An 18,278-nucleotide genomic window follows, 5' to 3' on the forward strand; every position below is an offset into this window, starting at 1 on the left:
AACTTTTTCCCCTTCTGCCAAATATCCCCAGTGACGGCACCAGAGATGGAGGAGCACGACACTGCTTGTGCTTTTACAATTACTGTTTCCCACCAGGAGAACTGGACATCGCGCTTCTCCACTCGGGTCCGCCTCTCGGGTCCCTACGCAGCACAACACGCCTTATAGCACCAAAGCCACGTCTCTGATACCATTCTTCATTTTGGTTGTCAGAGGTGGGGGTGGAAGGCAGGCAGGTTACCGCAACGGTACGACATGAAGTTTTGCTAGGACAACTGCAGTTATCTTGGTAGCATTTTCCTAGTACAGTATCCCGGTCTCCCAGTGACATTAAGCCCTCTTGAGGTGCACATATTCATAAGATAAGGGCCACTGAGAACACTGCGACTACTAATCAAAACCAAAAGGCCAGTAGTGGCCACAGGAGCTGCTGGCCAATAACCGTGGGCAGTGAGACACTTGCCTGGGTGGTTCCAACACAGGCTGGAATCCTTCCAAAATTTCAGCTCGTACAGAGCATTCTTAAGGGAGGCTTTCTGTAAGGCTCTATTCACCATTTATTTTTCAAAATTAACAACTGAAACGATCACAGAGCCAATGCTGGTCCCATAGTTGCGGCCCTCTACACGGCCAAACCCCAGCAGAGGAAAAGAGCCAAGCATGGTCAAAACGAAGCTCTTCAAAGACTGCAAAGCATTGCTGAAGCTCTCTTTTCCTCAAAGTCAGGATGCCCCGGTGATGGGCTCATAGGCAATGCTACCACAGAATACACCCCGCAACATCCTAATTTGCTCTTCCAGCCAGCGTGAGTTAACTTCTTAACTTTTTAACTTTTTATAGCTGCAAAGACCTTGTGGGCAAGTCATTATTGACAAACCCAGGGCCAAAAAACCCCACTGCTTCACACAGTGATAGAATTGCTAAGTCCGCCTCGCCAGACCAAAAACCCTGCCATCAAATCATTTATGCTTTCATAGACCCAACAGTCAAAGAGTTCAGCCTTTGGCATGAGAGAGTTAAGTTTACAATCCTGACAGCCTTTTAAATAAGAACACAACGTTGTTTCGCAGCGGCTCCCCGACGCGTGCCGTTACCGAAACCGAACAGCGGACGCAATAGCTTTGCCCTCTGTTGGGCGCGCTCAGAAGCGTTCAGGTACCCATCCCAGGCCAGCGCGGCCAAGGCGCAGAAGAAGACTATCCTCTCCTCGGCTGTCGTGGGAGCAGATTTATCTCCGGCCACGCGAGCTTCCCCCCACGCCGTAACTTGCTGGACGGAAACAACCGTTCGGTCCTGCGAGCCCATGGCTTTGGGCATCGCTTTGGCGACCAAAGCGGCTTCGAAGCAGAGAAGCGCGATCGCGTCCTCCCTCCCTCCCTCCCCCTGGCAGTGACCCCCTTGCTGCCCGGGGGGATGAGCCGAGGCATAAAGCACCTTGTTTTACACGACCTGGGCATGGGAAGCATTAGCAGAGCCTTCGCACCGGCGTGAATTCACTCGTGCTGGGGCGTTAGCAGCGCGGCGTTCCCGTCAAAGCAAGGCTGGGCAGGGAGAGCGCCGCCCGCCGTGAGGGGCTACAGCTACGGCCCTCGCCAGCACGGGAGGGTTTCACCCGGGGAGTTGAGACTTCTCCCGCCCTCGGCACCGGAGCCCCGGCAGCCTCAGGGCGGGCGAGGGCAGCGCCAAGGCTGCCCGGCAGAGCCCGGGCCGGCGGCAGGCAGGGAGGGAGGGAGGGAGGGAGGCCCGGCGGCCGCCCCCGCCCGCCTTCCCCCTCCGCCCGGCCACGGGAACCGGCCGCCCCGGAGAGCGCCGGGCAGGGGGAGCGGGGACCCGGCGGGGGTACTGTGGTACCGACTGCGGGACGGACACACACACACACACCCCGACCGCGGGCAGCCGAGGAAGCTGCCCCACCGCTGCTGCTGCCGCCGCCCCGGCCCCGGCCCCGGCACCCCGCGGCAGAGCGGCGGCGGGGTCCCGACGGCGGGAGGGCGTGGTGGAGGGCAGCGCCGCCGCCCCCCGCACCGCGCCCGACCCCGCACACGCAGCCAGGCAAACAGACAGACCGACCGACCGACGGACGGACTCACCTCCCTCCCGCGGCCGCCCCATGCCGCTCCCGGCACCGACCCGCCGCCTTCCCCCGGCGGCGGCCGCCGTCGCTGCCGCCGCCGCTTTCCGCTTCCTGTGCCCGGCACCGCCCCGCTCCCCCGGCCCTCCCCCGCTTCGGCCGCACCGCCCCGGTCGCCGCCGCCCCCCGCCAGGCTGCCCTGCCCGGGCCGCGGCGCCCTGCCTCCCCCCGGCACCCCGCTCCCCCGCCGCCAGCCTGGTTTCACCCTGGGAACCTCTCCCTCCTCGGCATCTCGGCCCCATCGCACCTCCCGCCGCCGCCTCTCTTTCCGAGACCGACCCTGCTCCGGGGTGCCCAGCTCCTGAGCCCCGCAGCCCCTCCGGGGCTGAGCCCTCCCTGCTCTGCAGCTCCCCTCCACCCAGCCTCGCCCCTCACCTCTTCTCGCACCATCACGCTCTCCTCCAGCAGAATGGGGACCGCTCGTCCCTTTGAGCTCGCCCATCCCGGACAGCCATGCGCCTGGGTTTCCCCTCCGAGGCCACACGTATTGCTGGGCACTGTAATGGGACTGCTTGGTCCGGTCCTCCAACCATAGCCTGCAGCTGCAGTGCGCTTTGCCCCTGGTCACAAGAGGTCTGCAGTGAGGCAGGACCTCCTGCCGCCAGGGAGAAGGGCCTGGTTTGCCCGAAGCCTCTAGCAGGCTCCAAAAGCCTGCCTTGGGCACCAAATTCCTTACGCCGCTTGCCCTGGGCAGCTGGGAAGGAAACAGGCAGAGTTCTGCGTGCCGTGCAAGTCACCTTTTCTGAATTCAAACGGTGCTCCTTTTTCATTTCACCTTTGGGTTGTCTTACCCTTTAAAAAGAGTTAAGTTTCAGGCCGTACAATGAACCAGCAGCTGGAAATGCATGAAGAAAATCTAGACCTCCTGGATTCCAGTCCTGCGTTTTCAACTACTTAAGAACAATCCAGTCTACAAAGGGAACAAATGCAGAAGATACTGAAGTTATTCCTATCAGATAGTTTCTGTGTTGCATTATTGGGGCTTCTGTGGGTTGCATCTTTTATTTCTCCCCTCCTATTTCCCCTCACTCGCTTTTTCCAAAATAATGCCACGGTTTTATTTGTGGTGCTTGCCCCCTACTCAACATCCGCACAACGTGGAATGACTTGACAACAGAACAGTCAACCGGGAATTAGCAGAAAAGCTTCCATACCACTCTGACTTGGTAGTTACGTTACCTCCCGTTTTGCATGGCGTACTTGCTTACCCCGTGACTGACTGGAAGAGGCCGATATCAAGTGATAGGCTCCATCTTGTATCATGCATCAACATGTGCCTAAACTTGCCCAAGGCCCGAGTGCTCCGCCGCATTCCAGGCAACGGCCCTGCCCTGGAAAGCGCCTGCCACCCTGCTGAAAGCCTGCCTCAGCCTCACCGCCTGCGAATGGCTCCCCAGGGCTCCACTATCGCAACCGGGCTTTCTTCCTCCCCGCTCAGAGGTGGGGGAAACGCGACAGAAGGCAACAGGCTGGCATTTACGCAGGCCACACATCTGGCGCAGGGGAGAGACTCGGGGCGAGGAGCAAGGTTTTACCTGTGCCGAGTGGGGAAGAGGACAAGGGGGGATGCTGCCCTGCCTTAAAGGCTACAGAAACTCAGGGGAAAGAACTTCAAGAAGGGAAAGGGGACTTTTTCAAAGGTCTTCAAGACCGGTTAGACCTGGCAGCGAGGCCCACTTGCAGCCAACTACGTCAAGCTGTCACACAGAATATTGGCAAAGGAGGAATACGCCGAAGATGGGCTCGGGGCAGATGCTGAGACGCTGCTACGTGCTTATCTCTCATCATCTGTTTAAACCACTGAGACGCGAGGAAATGTTTCACCTGAGTTGAGCTACTGGTGCGGTAGGGTCATGGTTCAGAAATTTGTAAAGTGCTATGCTCCTGGACGCTACCGAATAGGTAAGATTTGAGGGTTTTTTAGATTACCCAGAACAGCTCTCATAGATTCACAGGAGAATCGTTTAAGCTGGAATGGACTTCTGGAGATCATCCAGTCCAGTCTGCCCACTCAGAACAAAGTCAACTAGAGCAGGTTGCTCGGGGCTGTTGCCAAGTCGGGTTTTGAGCATCTCCAAGGATGGAGAGTCCACAACCCCCTTCCGCAACCGGTTCCAGTGTTTGAACATCCTCACAGTAAAAACGTTGTTTGTTTTTTTTTTTTTTCTCACGTTTAAATGGAATTTCATGTATTTCAGTTTGCGCCCATTCCCTCTTTTCCTTTCACTGGATACCACTGAGAAGAGCCTGCCTCCATTTTTTCACTCCCTTCCATCAGGTATTTATACGCATTGATTCCACTCTGAAACCTCTCTTTTCAAGGCTAAAATATCCTAGCTCTCCCAGCCTTTCCTGGTACATCAGATGCTCCAGTCCCTGAATTATTTTAGTGGACCTGTGCTGGACTCACTCCAGTATGTCCCTGTCAAACAAAGATGGTCTCTGGTCCAGAGCGTGCTCTGTCTGTACGTACTGCAAGACACCTTCACTGTTCAGTTCCCTTCTGTTTTGATCTTTTCCCGTTCCTGCTGGCGTAGTGGCAGGGGGATCTTTTAGGCAGGATCTGTAAGTGGTCAAGTACATGGACTGGCAGTGTTGTATGGCATGCTCTTAGAGGCACACACAGATCGACAGATGAAGAGGTAGGACACTCATACGAAGCCAGGCCCAAACTGGGCCTGTTTCATGATGTGGCACACAGAAAAGGGATATGATCTCAGGTTCTTCATCCCTTTCCACAGCGGACTTGCATGAGATCATAAATACCTTTGATTCGCTCTTAACTTGTCTCTCTTCTCCTATTTGGAAAAAAAAAAAAAAACCCCTTATCACGTGAATGCCGATGCTACGACCTCAGGTTCACTGGAAGTAGCAGAGGAAGGGTAGTAGATGCCCTGCACTGACTTCAATAAATAAGTTAATAAAATAATGCTTTTCTGCTCAAGGCAGCAAAAACTGAGACTTTTTCCAGATCTTACAAAAAGCAGCTTCTGGCTTCCCTTAACACTCCTTTGGTTTGTTTTTCCAATAGAAACATGACTGACATTCTCACCTCGTGTAGTTCCTTGAGGGCACTGTTCCTATCCATAACTTTGAAGAAATACTCAAGAAAATGCTCGGAAGTGCAAGCAGGAACATTCTTTTTCTGGTTGAAACATGAGGATCCAGACAATTATTATCCTCATCACATTTTCAGAAGGTTCTAGGTGTCTTCCCACAAATGCAATACCATCTGACCACAGCCAAGATTTTGAATAAATCCATCTTACATTTTGATTTGCTGATCACAGTGCAGGACCAACTGGCTATCCAGTCAAATTAGTGAAATAAAGGTCTATGCTGTCTCTTCTAGATCATCTACTGTAAAGTGGTGGGAGTTTTCACACGACTTGACATGTAGGTTACACTTTTAAGTCATCTCTTTGCTCAAAGGTTTTCTTTCTTTTTTTCCTCCAGAACCATTAGATTCACTTGTTTTAAAATAAATCCAACTACTTATCCTTATATTTTTCTACTGATCATTTTTGTGGGCCAGATTCTGCCTTGTTTAGAGACACATACATACAATATTTTTGTTAAGAAACCAAGGCTGAATTTGCTGTAGATTTTCTCCATCACCTCGGGAACCAGTCTTCCTCTTTCTTTCCCCAAAATCCAGACTCCACCCTCCCCAACAAACAGTGACATATCCAGATAATTTTTGTCTGTGACAGTTCAGTGACAAAATCACAAATCTACACGTGTCCATAAAACCCGATTGGTTTCTCCATTTTTTTTACTGTTTCCTGAGTAGGATAAAAAGATCATTCTTAAGTTACAGGCCATAGAGCTGCCTCACCAAAGACAGAATTTGTCTGCACAACCCTTTGAGAATCACAGGCAGTGTCACGTCAAGATAGAAACATAAGCATGAGCTGAGCCAGCACAAGTATAAACATCGTTCTGAATTACTGCCCACTCTTATATGGCATCAGCTGGAGCCTCCAGCATGGGGTGGAGGGGAAAGTTTTTCACTGAGGCTGGGTGCCACTTCATAGATCCTATCTGATCAAACTGCTTGTAAAGCCAGTCTGAACTGCGCGTGATCTTGCTCGGTGCCGCTGACCTCAATCTAGCAGCATACATCTAACGTCGAAGTAAATGTGCAATGACAGATATGCACAAGGAACCACATTTCAGCTCTTACGCTGCAGAAAATCTTGTTTAGAGGAAGAGAGAGGCCAGAGGGACATGGCTACAAAAGCACACCTTCCTTCCCTTTTGGGGTGGTTGCTATTTAGAAAGGGAAAATGCATAGTACTGCCCAGCTGAAGAAACAACATGACACATTTATTTTGAATAGCAACTTGCATAAAAGCTACTGAGCCCTTTATGGAATTAATTATCCAAAATACATGATTTCTGCCCAAATAAAGAGAAATGGTGGGGGGTAGCAAACCCTAGAAAAACTTCATTTGGCTGAGATTCTGCAAAACGCAGTTCAGGATTCAGTTGAAATCTCACTTCCATTTCAAAGCAGATAGAGGTGGGACTTTTCTTTGGGTTCAGCAGATTTAAAGAATATTACAAATATTGTTTAAAAATGAAAAAAAAAAACCAAAACAAACCCAACAAAACCCCCACACTCTCCTAAGTAAATTTAAAGGGAAAACAAAAAGGTAGATTTCATCTGTACAGGGCACGAGGACTAGAGGGGGAAAAGAGAACATCTTTTGTCTGACTTGCCCCTAAGTTAGAGGGCTAGAATCTATTGTGTATCATGACTTTTCCTCTGTGTGTGCCAGGAACCTTGCAGCCCCCCCGTGGGCCTTATCTTAGAGGGTAAGGGACATTAACAGGCAGGTAGTCATGCCCTCCTCTCCTTTATAACTGTAATCAGCGTTATAGCAGGGTGGGGGGCACAGGACAGAGGCAGAGCCCCGTCTTCTTGTAGAAACAAAGGAAAGCATGAGGCCTCAAATAGGAATACCTACCACAGCCGTGGTAGACGCACTACTTCAATCTATTCTGGGGGACTCAACCACGAGACAAATCCTGTCCCTGCGTAAGTGCATGGTGGCCAGAGAGCCTGCAGGTGGGCTTGGATTTGGCCATAGGTGTGTGTGAAGCTGAGGAACAAGACTGCACACACTGGAACACTTGGGAATGAAACCTTTTAAAGAAGGGTAACAAATATACAGGAAAAGAATAGGTGGAGGAACAGAGCCTTGAGTCTGCAGACTGAAATTACATGTTCAGTCAAGCTGGCAAAGAGAAAAGCATAATTGATGTTTTAATTCTGGCAAACGGAGTGTTTTTCCAGGCTGGAGATCACTGCCCTGCTCTCTGAAAGGAGGCTGAAGAGCAACATGTGCTGCTGCAGCTGATTTAACAGTGCCACCAGCCGGCCTGCTGGAAGAGTGCCAGTTTGTGTGATGGGGAAAACAAGGTAGCGTACCTCTGCTCACCACCTTTCACCCCAGAAGGTCTCCACAGTCAGACTCTGATCCTGCAAGCCCTTTGCCAAACACAAAGGGGCTGTTCCTGCAAGCAGCTGCAAGAAAGATCTTACCCACACAGGTGCTATGCAGCACTGGCTTACCTACGCTTCAGCAGGGTCAAAGGAGGTAAGAAATCACTTGGGGTTTTCTGGTACAGCTAAGAGTGCACGACAGAGTATCCAACCAGAAGAAGGCTTCTTCTAGTGTGCAGTGCACCAGTGTGATGAGCCGTGTCAGAATCAGGCCTGAAATTATTAAGTAACCAGCTGCTGCTACAGAGGCGGTGTAAATGCAGCCCATGAGATGTGTGTTGGCAATGAGATACTTAAAGACATACTTTCCACTGCTTGTGGGGTGATTTCCTATTGGAAGCTGAACTTTAAATTGAATTAAGTTTGGCAGCTCACAGTCTCCCTGGTCAAAACACTTATTAGGAGAGCTACTCTTGCCTAGTTGTAACTAAAAAAACCCTAAAAAATATCCTGAAGCCAACAGTGACAACAATGCAAAAAACAGGAAAGTTCTGTTGCGATGGAGTAAAGCCAACATCACAAACTCTGCATTTAGATTTCCTTAAAGTGAATCAAAGGGTTGTGGAACCTTTCGCGCAGCTTTTTGGACAGCAGTAAGGAACTGGTTTTGCCCAATAGCTGCAACAAAGAACCGCGTAATGAAAAAGCAGTTGTGCGAGAAGGAAAGGTGTCATTTATAAAGCCAGGCTCAAATTTTGGCAGCCTTGCACGCCTTTGCCAAGAATACCGGTCAGGATTTTGCTAGATTGTAAGCACGTGATTATGTGGCTAAACTTTATATTTGAACAAATGCAAGTCAGATGGACTTCTGGGGAACTGGAACAGTATAAACAGTTGATGCTGTGTGGTTGTCATGTGGTTGACAGCTTCCTTTCCACTGAGACGTCTATGTGGGCATGTACGCACAGTCCCAGGTAACCACTAAAAAGCTGATTGAAAAGAGGTGTAGTGAGACAAGGGATGAAATTTGAAGAGGGGAAAAACCACGGCCAAACAATACTGTATTCCAAGCTTTAGCGATAACTTAATATAAGGGACAACAACTGACCATCAGTGAAAGTTTAATTTTCCATCTCCAAAACAGATCTGGGATTGAGCCAACATCCTTATCCGAAGACTCTTTGAACTCAGAGGCAGTCTCATTCCTCTCCAGAGCCACTGACAACACGTAAACATTCTGGCCAATACAGGCAGAGAGAGACCAGAGCGAATAATAGCTGTGTAAGCCATGTTTCTGAAGCGAATGCATACAGACTATCTGCGTGATGGTGAAAAGATCCTTGACTTTTTGCGCATGTTTCTCAATGAAATTACTGCATCGTCATGGCTTTCAGACTGTTATTGAAGATGAATACGGTTGTGAAGCAGAGGAAGAGCCTTTATTCCTAGGGAAGTAGTATCTAATAAGAAGTGTCAAGGAAATGCTGTTAAGTGTCAAGGAATGCCAGACAACATGTCCACTAACAGATTCACCAAGGAAGGAGGCAGAATGCTCTGAATACTATTGCCTTTGTTTCAGGTTTTCAGTTTCACAGAATTGCTGATAGTGGCAGTACAGCAAACGCATGTCTTTCTAGAGAAATGACAAAAGAGAGCCTCCTTGTAAACCTCCGTTTCTTTTCCTGGACAGTGAAAGCAATGAGCAGTTTTTTTATAAGAGCTTGTCCTAACACACACCAACTCCACCATGTTCAGCCAAGGAGGCAGGTTATCACTTGCGTGAAGCATTGTAATGTTTTTTTCACGTCCTCGCTTTTGCTACTTTCTGAGTCATTTCCGTTATTCTGAAATTCCAGGCATCTCCCCCACAGATGTGGCACATACAGGTAAGTTGATGGCTGTCAACAGAAGACTAGCACCTAGTTGCAACAAATTCTGACAGGCATACTGAATCACACTAATCTGTCATTATCACCTAAGATGGTAAGTCCTCACTGTGGAATGAGTAGCTGGATGAGAGCAAAATCAGATAAACCAAGTTTTTAGCTGGACTGTGGCATCTGTGCCTTGCCTTGCTTTCTTGCTTTGCATCCACCAAGATATTTAGGGTATCATTTCAGTATTAGATTGTGAATCAAATAAAACATACTCCAAAAGGATACATAAGAGTGGGGATACCCCGTGTTGCCAAATATTTTCGGATGAGCCGCTCGGTACCATACCAGTTGAAACCTTTTGTTGCATACCCAATACGTGGAAGATGCACTGTTGCTGAGAAGGAGGGAACAGAGAGTGCACGCTCTTTAGGACAAGATGCACGTATAGAAAGCAGTCTAGATAAGGACTTCAAGCTACCCAACAAGAACAGAAGAAACATTTTGGAACACGATGTATCTGCCATGGAGATCTCACTCTTACTTCACTTCAGAAAAAACAGTACAGGAGAGGTGGAAACTGGTCATCATCTTTATGTGCAATCACACATGTAAAGATTCACTGTTCTACTGCACAAACACTTACCATTCCTTTTCTTGGCTGCTAAATAAATCTTCTTCAGGCCCTTTTCCAAAGCAGACAGCTTAATGCCAGACAAGTTGTTGGACCGATCACGGTGCTGAGCTACAATCAAGGCCAACTAAGGAGAAAACACACAAAAACATGAAATGGAGTCTATATACAGCACTAAGAGACACAGTGATAGCTGCTGGAAAACTGAATTACTAACTATTAGCTTTCATAAATGAGAAAAAGATCTCCTTTTCTCTAATGTTTAACTGCAACTTAGCCATGTTCAGTATTCAGTGCCATTATTATTGGGAAAAAGACAGAACGTTCATTTCACACGGCTTCAAAAACACGTGGACAGAGCAACACAAAAAGCAACTTCTCATTCTCACCAAGTCTTGTCCTTTTTTCCTGGATTTTTTATCATCAATGGGGAATAACAGGGTTCCTCCTAACTCCAGGTCTGTCCAGAAAACAAGAACAGAACAACAAAAAAATCAGTCATGAAGAGTCAACGGTGAGTCAATGAAGCAGTGATTTCACTGTCATGTTCTGTATTATTCTCCTTGGCTTTCTTTATCTCCTCATTATGGTTTCAGCAGAGTCAGTCCCTTTGCCCAGGGAAGAAAGACAGATGTTACCCCGTCCAAGACACACAGACACACACACATCCCAGTTAAAGACCACAAATGGAAAGGGAGACACTGGAACAAGAAGAAAGCATCTCCCAGGAAATTAGAAAAAACAACAGGTCCACCTTACAGCCAGATGTGCACTCCTCACCAGCTGCAGGTAGCTCAAAACTGCTACTATGTGCTTAGGAGAAGATTAGTGCTTGGAGGGAACGAAAGGCTCAACTGAGTACTGCCTGAGGTGGCTTTCATCCTTCTTAAAAGCACTTTGACAGAAGATACAGGGCTCTGTCTTATATAGTGAAAAACATTCCGTGAATAATGAACAAGTTCGGGTTTTTTCTTTTTTCTCTTTTTTATGATTTATAGCATGGATGAGAATGACCAACCCCTATGCAGAGTTCTCCCACTCCAAACAAGCCAAGTCAAAGCACCTGCTGTATTACTACTTTCAGAGCTAGGGACGCACGTACCTAGAGAAAGAAGTAAAAACATGAGTATAAAGGTACCCCGGCACCTCACTCCTGCAACATCAGTGGGATTTAAGCTCTTTCAAGTATCTTGCCCTAAGGTCATGTTTTAATATCTTTTTAATCTCTTACCTTTCATCTTTCCTGCCATCTCATATATTTTCCTTGGCTGATCAGAACGAGCCTCCAGAGCTGTAAATAAACCACCCCTTCCCCAGCGGCCGGAGTCATCTAGAATGAAATAACAAGTTAGACTCCTTTTAGAAAGTGAGGTTGAAGACCACCCCTGCAGGAAAGGGACCTACTCTGTACAAATGCAATGAATGATTATCAAAACCAGACATGGGAACCACACATGAACTGAAGTCAAGGGACCATCCTAGAGGATAAACCTCAGGCCTTGAGAAAAACAGACTTGTCACAGTTCCCTGAAAAACTCTGCAGGAAGAATTCCTTCTTACTGTCCACTGAGGATGCTCAAACAAGCACTAACCATGGCATTGAGCATATAAACCTGTTGGTATCCTCACATATATGCATATAGGTGCATAGAGCATGCACCTAGTATGTCCCCAGATTGGTGCCTTGGGCTTCCCACAACTACATGTTTGTTATTTGTGGGCTTTCACTTTTACTTGGCTTTTCCACTTTAAACATGAGTTTTCATGATGAGTTTAACATAAGGCAAAGCAGATTATAATGTTCTGCTATAGCCCTGGTCAGAGAGCAGCTCCGACACTAATTCAGGAGGAACTCTTTATGTGAGTTTCTCTCCCTCAGCTTTAGTGTCTTAAAAGAAATTAACTTAGAAACAGTCCTTAAATTAGGAGACTAGCCTAGAGCCTCTGTACTGTCAGTGTTGAGAGACAAGCACCGAGACAGAGAAACTTGGACCTCAGCCTCTGGAAGTGCCTGTCTCTCTCTGCTGACTGTATAAGGGAGATGATTTTCAATATCTCAGTTCAATCCCTACAGCTTCCATGGGATGAACAAAAGGCCCTGCTCTCAGGAGGAACTGTCCCCACTTGGCCACAGACATAAAGCTTCAAGCCATACAGGCACCTTTCAAGAGGCTCACCCATAAATCCAGAGAGGGCATGAAAAGACCCAGGTACACCTGGCTAGTACTTGTGCGGGTTATACATGGTGGAGTAGAGGCTGTATTGCCTCTGCACCGCTCAAGATTAAGTCAGAACTCAAATCCCAATTATTTCAGTCTGGCTTGGAATTAGAAGCTATTGAACTAGTAGGGACAATTCAGCCCCCTTGTCCACCTCACCCAACAACATTCCTGTTGTCATAAGTCCCACCTAGGCAGTGGACAATGATGGCATCCTCCTCTTCTGCTTTGGGGTAGGTGACATCTCCCATGACGTACTTGATACAGTTCATGTCTGCATCTTCATAATCTAAATCCACATTTAGCCCAGCCTCATCCTCCGCAAACTCTTCCTCAGAGTCACTTTCCTCTGAAGGAAGGCAGGTAGATGTGTAATGATTTGCCTCCCACCAGGCCATCCTGAAACAAAGCAAGAGCAGATGATGTTCAATGAAAATCAAAGGTGGGGGGCACACACCTTGCTTTAAATCATTGCAGTGAAACACAGGAGACCCAGACCTGCATTCCCTCTGCTCCCCTCCCCTATTTTAGACCAGAACAAAGTTTACCACAGTTGTTATCTGTGATATTAAGAGCCACGTGCCAGTGCAATAAGCCAATTTGCAGGCATGGAAAAAGGGAGCATATGACAAAGGGCAATGAGCTACTTAGAGTGGTGAAAAGGAAGAACATCTAGGAAACAAGGAGAAGAAAGTTAAGACACATGCCAGAGTCACAGATGTCAGATCAATACACAGGGGCCAACTGGGACATTTCAGAAAGCTTCTCCCAAAAGCTCACTGTACATTCAGATATGGGGGTCTTATTCAGGCCAGTCTATGAATTAAATTAGATGTGAAGTCAGGCAATGTATTCAGGGGAAAAGAACCCTTGCTAGGGGCTCAAGCCATTTTTCCACCTTCACATCCCTACGTTATGCAGTTTGAGCACACACAGAAACATCCTGATGTATGAAGTTAACTCTCTCATGAGGGTGGCCTGCAGCCAATTTGTCATCTTCTTCCCTCATCCCCAGCCCCACCTGCCAGAGTGGATACAGAGCACAACTTCATTTCATCAATAAGACACACATTTCTAGAGTATAGCAGACACCAGCTTACAAGTAGTACATGCAGTACAAACCATACTTTTTCTTGTGTTCTGCCTCTGCTTTTGCCTTCTTCTTTTCCTCCATGAGCCTTGCTCTCTTTGCTGCTGCTTCTTGGCGCTTCTTCCTCCTAGCCTCCAGCTCCTCTGCGCTCAGCAAGTGCTTCCTCCTGGTTGACTGTTCCTGGAGGCCTGTGAGAAGGGCCTGGAGAAAGAAAGAAGTATCATGGAAACAAACTGCTCAGCTTAAAGCCATGTCTAGTGCCCACCTTAACTTACGCTCCTTTCCCATTTGTCTACTTGTCCACAGGTCTTAATCATCAGATCCCAATTCTCACATAAATGTGGTTTTATGACCTAAGTTGATGTGAGTGCCCTGCACATCTCTGCATATCTCTGATATGTTATCAGCATTGCTGACTTGTCAAGCCCTCAGATTCAAGAGCCAACTTTACTATATTGACATCCAAAGCTTTTAACATGCCTTCTGCAAGCTGTAGGTAAAGAGAGAAAACGGTCAGCCTCATTTTCCACAAGCAAATGAAAGAGCATCATGTGCTTCGTCATGTCTTTTGTCTTACGTTTGCTTTGTTCCGGAGAGCTCTCCCTTCCTTACTGGTCTCTTCAGTCAAGGCTTTCTGAAGATCCAAAAGCTGATCAAATGCTTTTTTGTCTTCTCTGCTGGGTTCTTTTGAATAATCTTTGCCTTCGTACACGTACATGTGATCTTTAAAAAAATAATTAAAAAGTGTAAAAAGGAACTGAAAGCCACTAACACCTAAACTGTACAGAGAGACTGAAAGAAATCTGGCTTCTCTGTAACACCGTTCTACCCTGAGCAGAAAATGATGTTCAGTCTCATCATTTTTTTGTATGACGAGAGTCAGCATCATGTAGAAACAAGAGAATCAAGATTTGCTTCCTCAGGCAAAAGCTTTTCATTTAAGTCATTTATACATATACACAAAATAAAAACACAGAACTCTGGCAGCCCAGAGTTACTGCTCACCAGGTGAGCTATTTTCCCAATAACCATTACACAGTGTGGTATCACTGCTCCTCTTTAACTTACCAACAGAAAATACCACTCTTTGCTAACTCTCAGCAAATAATTACTTGTTGCTGGCAACTGCTGCAGGACGGAAAATACCTAACCTGCAGGGCCACATTTCTGCTTCAGTCACAGATCTATATTTAAGTGCTACTGTTTATTCAAAACAGAAATTCAGTCTTTCTCACCATGACACTAGAAGAGGGAAAGTATCCTTAGAATTTATTCCCGTATAGTATGGGGCTATGAAAAACTAACCACAATTGTGTGACATCCGGACTGGAAGGAAGAGTACTGAAGACAGAGTAGGTTTGTTCTAGTTGTTTAGACTCCATGACTCTGCATTTCTTATCTCACATTTTGGAATTTTTAAGGTCATTTTACCTTGTGTTTTTCATGGCCAATAATCTTTTGTTTGGAGATAAATATAAAACAGCTGTTATATAGCCTTTCCTTAAGTTACTGTTATATCTCTAAAACTGTAGATCTACCTTAATGGTTCTCTGTGGGAAAAATAGCATCTGCAATTTGAATATTTCCCCTTTTCTTGTGAATTTCATCTGAGGTCTCAAAATATTTGAAGCACGTGAAGGAATTCCGCCCCTCAGCCACCAAACTGGGCAAATATTGTTACTATTATCTTACAAATAGGCAAATAAGGACACAAAAAGAAGACGATGACCAGTAAAAGCTCAGAAATAAAGTTTGTGGATAGGCCACAAACAAAATCCAAGTCACCCAATTGCAAGTCCACTTTTCTTCTTGTTGCCTGAAAAATGCCACCCCTGCCCAGGAAGCTTGCTCTAAGAGCACCCAAGTGTCATGCATTTCATAGGTATTTAGATTCTTAACTTACTCTCTGTGTCCTCCTCTTCGCTCTCTTCTTTGCGTGGCAGCACCACATCCATTACCCACTTCCCTCCTTTTGTCTCTCCAAGGATGTTTTCTAGCTCCACATCCTGTACAGTACTCCCCTCAGAGGCGAGCAATTTATCCAAGCCAAATTTCAAGATTTCACTCAGCTTCAACAAAGAGAAGGGCAAGTTCAGTATTAATATCTCCTAATTCCATGCCAATCCCAGTGTCTCGAGCTTAGACTTAAAGGCAAAGGATGTATGAGTGGAGAAATCTCAGCCTCAATGTTACCTGTCAAAATACTTACGCTTTAACATGCTTAGTTGTCCCAACACCTGATGGGACAGGCCCCTACAACCTATCTCCCTCAAACATAACTCATCCAGACTTGAACAGTCATTTTTCTCCAGGGCTAAATGACAAAACAGCATTGTACTGACTGCATCCAAGCAGCTTTCTTCATAGCCAGAAAGACCGGGCTTGTTTTTGCCCCCAACTCCTTTAAAACAAAAGCTTAAATACCACAAAAATCCATGGGGAGAAAAATATCAGCATGGAATTTCCTATGGGCTCAGTTCCACTTCTCCCATGGAAACTATAATTGCTGAGATACATGCTCACGGGGCGGGGAGGGGAGAGGATACACTAATTCCAAACGTCTCCAGGTTTAGCTGCACACAGGGGATACATTCCCCTAAATGTCACTTTGCTTGAGGTTTTCAACCCAAGTTCTCAGCACAAACCCCAGCTTTCAGGTCAGAATTATAAATCATGCCCTGTCTCCTGAGATGCTATATTTGCCAAGAGGTCAACAGAAGGTTGACTGAGTTTCAGACGAGCAACCAAAAGCTGACTAAGTACTTATCATCAGCTCTGTTTGCGAGAGAAAAGCACCAGAGACAGATAAGTTCTAGAAACAATGAGTCAGCTTCCACTTTAGACCTGTTATAATTAAAAATAAACAAGTAAAACATGGAGAGGTTCTGCCTTCCCCTCTTCTCCAAAGAAAACACACCCTTTTTCAACAATGGATGCGCCTCAAAATTGTAAAAACTGTTTTCAAACGTCAGATCTTGTCTGGACCTGGGAAGTCATTTTGGTTCCTAAGACATGCAAAAGCTGTCATGTCAATGCACATCTCTCCCAAAACGTAAGTGTCTGGCTAGGTTCATATCAGACATAAATCCAGAAACACTCTGGGACATTTCTAAAGACGTTACTGGAGTCAAATTGAGGATATAGCTCTGTTTTACCTGTAACTCTGCTGCTCCCTGAGCCTTGGGTGCTCCCAGAGCAAACTGACCTCCTTCTACAATGGCATTTGTCAGCCGGAGCTTAGAAGCAGCTCTTCGGTAGATTATTTCTTCAACTGTGTCTCTCCCAATCAAGCGGATAATTTTTACAGGCCTTGAAAAGTTTAAGAAAATTCTTATTATTTTCTTTTTTGAGGTGCATTAAAGCTGTTTCCTTGCATGGAGCACTATCCCCTCACCCACTCCTTTGGTAGGGAAAAAAAGGCAAGAACAAAATCAACAAAAATAATCAGCAGAAATGTAATGCTGATACAACTGCTTCTTGACACAGGAGAAATGCTCACTGCAAAAGTGCAGGCAAACCTCCAGATTCCTTCTCCTCCTCCAAATCAACAAAGCTCCCACCCTAGACACATGACAAGGACAAGACTGCACGAGGCTGCAACAGAAAAACAAAGACATAGAATCCTCTCTGCTCTCCTTCTTTGATCTTCAGTCTATTGTACTTTAACCCTCCATTGCCTGTGGATAGGGAAAGCAATACTGAGAGACCAGGAGAGTCAGCAACCAGACCAGGAGGAGCAACATTTCTCACTTGTGCTGCCCAATCCGGTGAGCTCTTGCTATTGCTTGCAAGTCGTTTTGCGGGTTAAAATCACTGTCAGTAAAAATAACTGTATCTGCTGCTGTCAGGTTCATGCCAACTCCACCTATGAACAAAGAATGTCACAAAAAATGTCACCAGCAGAAAATAAAGGAGAAGCTGGAGAATTTATGCTATTCAAGGTTCTGTCAGATCTGATCAACTGTATCTAATTCAATCCATCTCTCAACCCCAAATCTAAGTCTTGTAAGGATCTAAAAAGATGGGTAAGCCTTCCATTTCCAGCTTCCAGCTTTCTGCAACAGCCCAAAACCAAGCTGTACTGTGCAACGTAGTCAAAGAAGATAGGGTGCAAGCGAACCAATGCAAAGGGGACTGGTTGTCAAGACTGATGAACACAGACATATTCTCCCGCTGGCAGGCAGATTAACCCAGCAAGGACTGGCTTCACTGAGGCTACAAGGGACTGCCCAAGCCATGACTTGGCTGCAGCAAAGAAGCAACAGGTAAATACACTGCTGAAACAGTGGAAAACACCAGGCCCAATTATACAATAACCAGAGCTTAGGTATTTATATGACTTAAAGTTTTTGAGGTTAGAGTTTGGGCTCTCATGGAATGAAAAGAAAAAAAATACAGTTAACTGTATTTTTTCATACCCACTACTGTGACTACATACTGTAGTTAAGGAGGGGGGAGCCTGCTGCCTTACATTTCTTCCAGCTCATGCCAAGCACCTCTTCACAGTAATCAGACCATCCCTCCATGTGGAGACAGTCATGCATCTGAAAATCTCTGTCCATAACAGTGATGGAAATGCTGTTAGCACACCCATTCCCAGCTGAATACAAGATGCTTTGGCCAGATATAGCAATGTGCAGCAAAAAACAACTCTAAGTCTGGCTGACATGGGCAGGGAGAGTTCAGGCATCGTGGCGAGAGACACACTTACTCCTACCATCTAGCATTAGGCACTTCTCTTCAGTCTCTCTACATATTCCCCTCAATGCGCTGCAGTGTCATTGCAGCCAGGCTCATCCAGGAAAGTCTGACCAGAAGCCCAAAGGAAAACTTAGTTCAAGTTTGATGCTTGAGATCAAGCAGTCTGGATCCCCTCTG

General features: G+C 46.6%; 2 protein-coding genes across 7 annotated transcripts in view; both read right to left on the reverse strand.

The window, feature by feature from the left end:
* The window catches only part of VANGL1 (VANGL planar cell polarity protein 1), a 47,464-nt gene extending 44,863 nt beyond the window's left edge, over positions 1–2,601 (reverse strand). Inside the window, exon 1 of one of the 3 annotated variants that reach the window (XM_087756835.1) lies at positions 2,507–2,601. The gene's annotated coding sequence lies outside the window, so the exon portion shown is untranslated. Of the gene's footprint in view, positions 1–2,090; positions 2,158–2,506 lie in introns of those variants that run through there. The other 2 variants (XM_087756834.1, XM_087756832.1) reach the window with 2 other exon arrangements.
* Positions 2,602–2,932: 331 nt separating this feature from the next.
* Positions 2,933–18,278, reverse strand: part of CHD1L (chromodomain helicase DNA binding protein 1 like) — a 29,998-nt gene continuing 14,652 nt past the window's right edge. Inside the window, exons 13-23 of one of the 4 annotated variants that reach the window (XM_087756827.1) lie at positions 17,151–17,265; positions 16,556–16,709; positions 15,304–15,469; positions 13,978–14,123; positions 13,438–13,601; positions 12,501–12,709; positions 11,323–11,421; positions 10,481–10,551; positions 10,104–10,218; positions 9,746–9,854; positions 8,688–9,043 (exon numbers count right to left, since the gene is read on the reverse strand). In XM_087756827.1, coding sequence (XP_087612953.1) covers positions 8,974–9,043; positions 9,746–9,854; positions 10,104–10,218; positions 10,481–10,551; positions 11,323–11,421; positions 12,501–12,709; positions 13,438–13,601; positions 13,978–14,123; positions 15,304–15,469; positions 16,556–16,709; positions 17,151–17,265 — 1,418 coding nt within the window. In that variant the 3' untranslated portion in view covers positions 8,688–8,973. Of the gene's footprint in view, positions 4,930–8,687; positions 9,044–9,745; positions 9,855–10,103; positions 10,219–10,480; positions 10,552–11,322; positions 11,422–12,500; positions 12,710–13,437; positions 13,602–13,977; positions 14,124–15,303; positions 15,470–16,555; positions 16,710–17,150; positions 17,266–18,278 lie in introns of those variants that run through there. The other 3 variants (XM_087756830.1, XM_087756828.1, XM_087756829.1) reach the window with 3 other exon arrangements.

This window comes from Nipponia nippon, unplaced genomic scaffold, assembly GCF_047370975.1.
Source record: "Nipponia nippon isolate SJK-2023a ecotype South Korea unplaced genomic scaffold, ASM4737097v1 scaffold_2, whole genome shotgun sequence".
NCBI classification, from domain to species: domain Eukaryota; kingdom Metazoa; phylum Chordata; class Aves; order Pelecaniformes; family Threskiornithidae; genus Nipponia; species Nipponia nippon.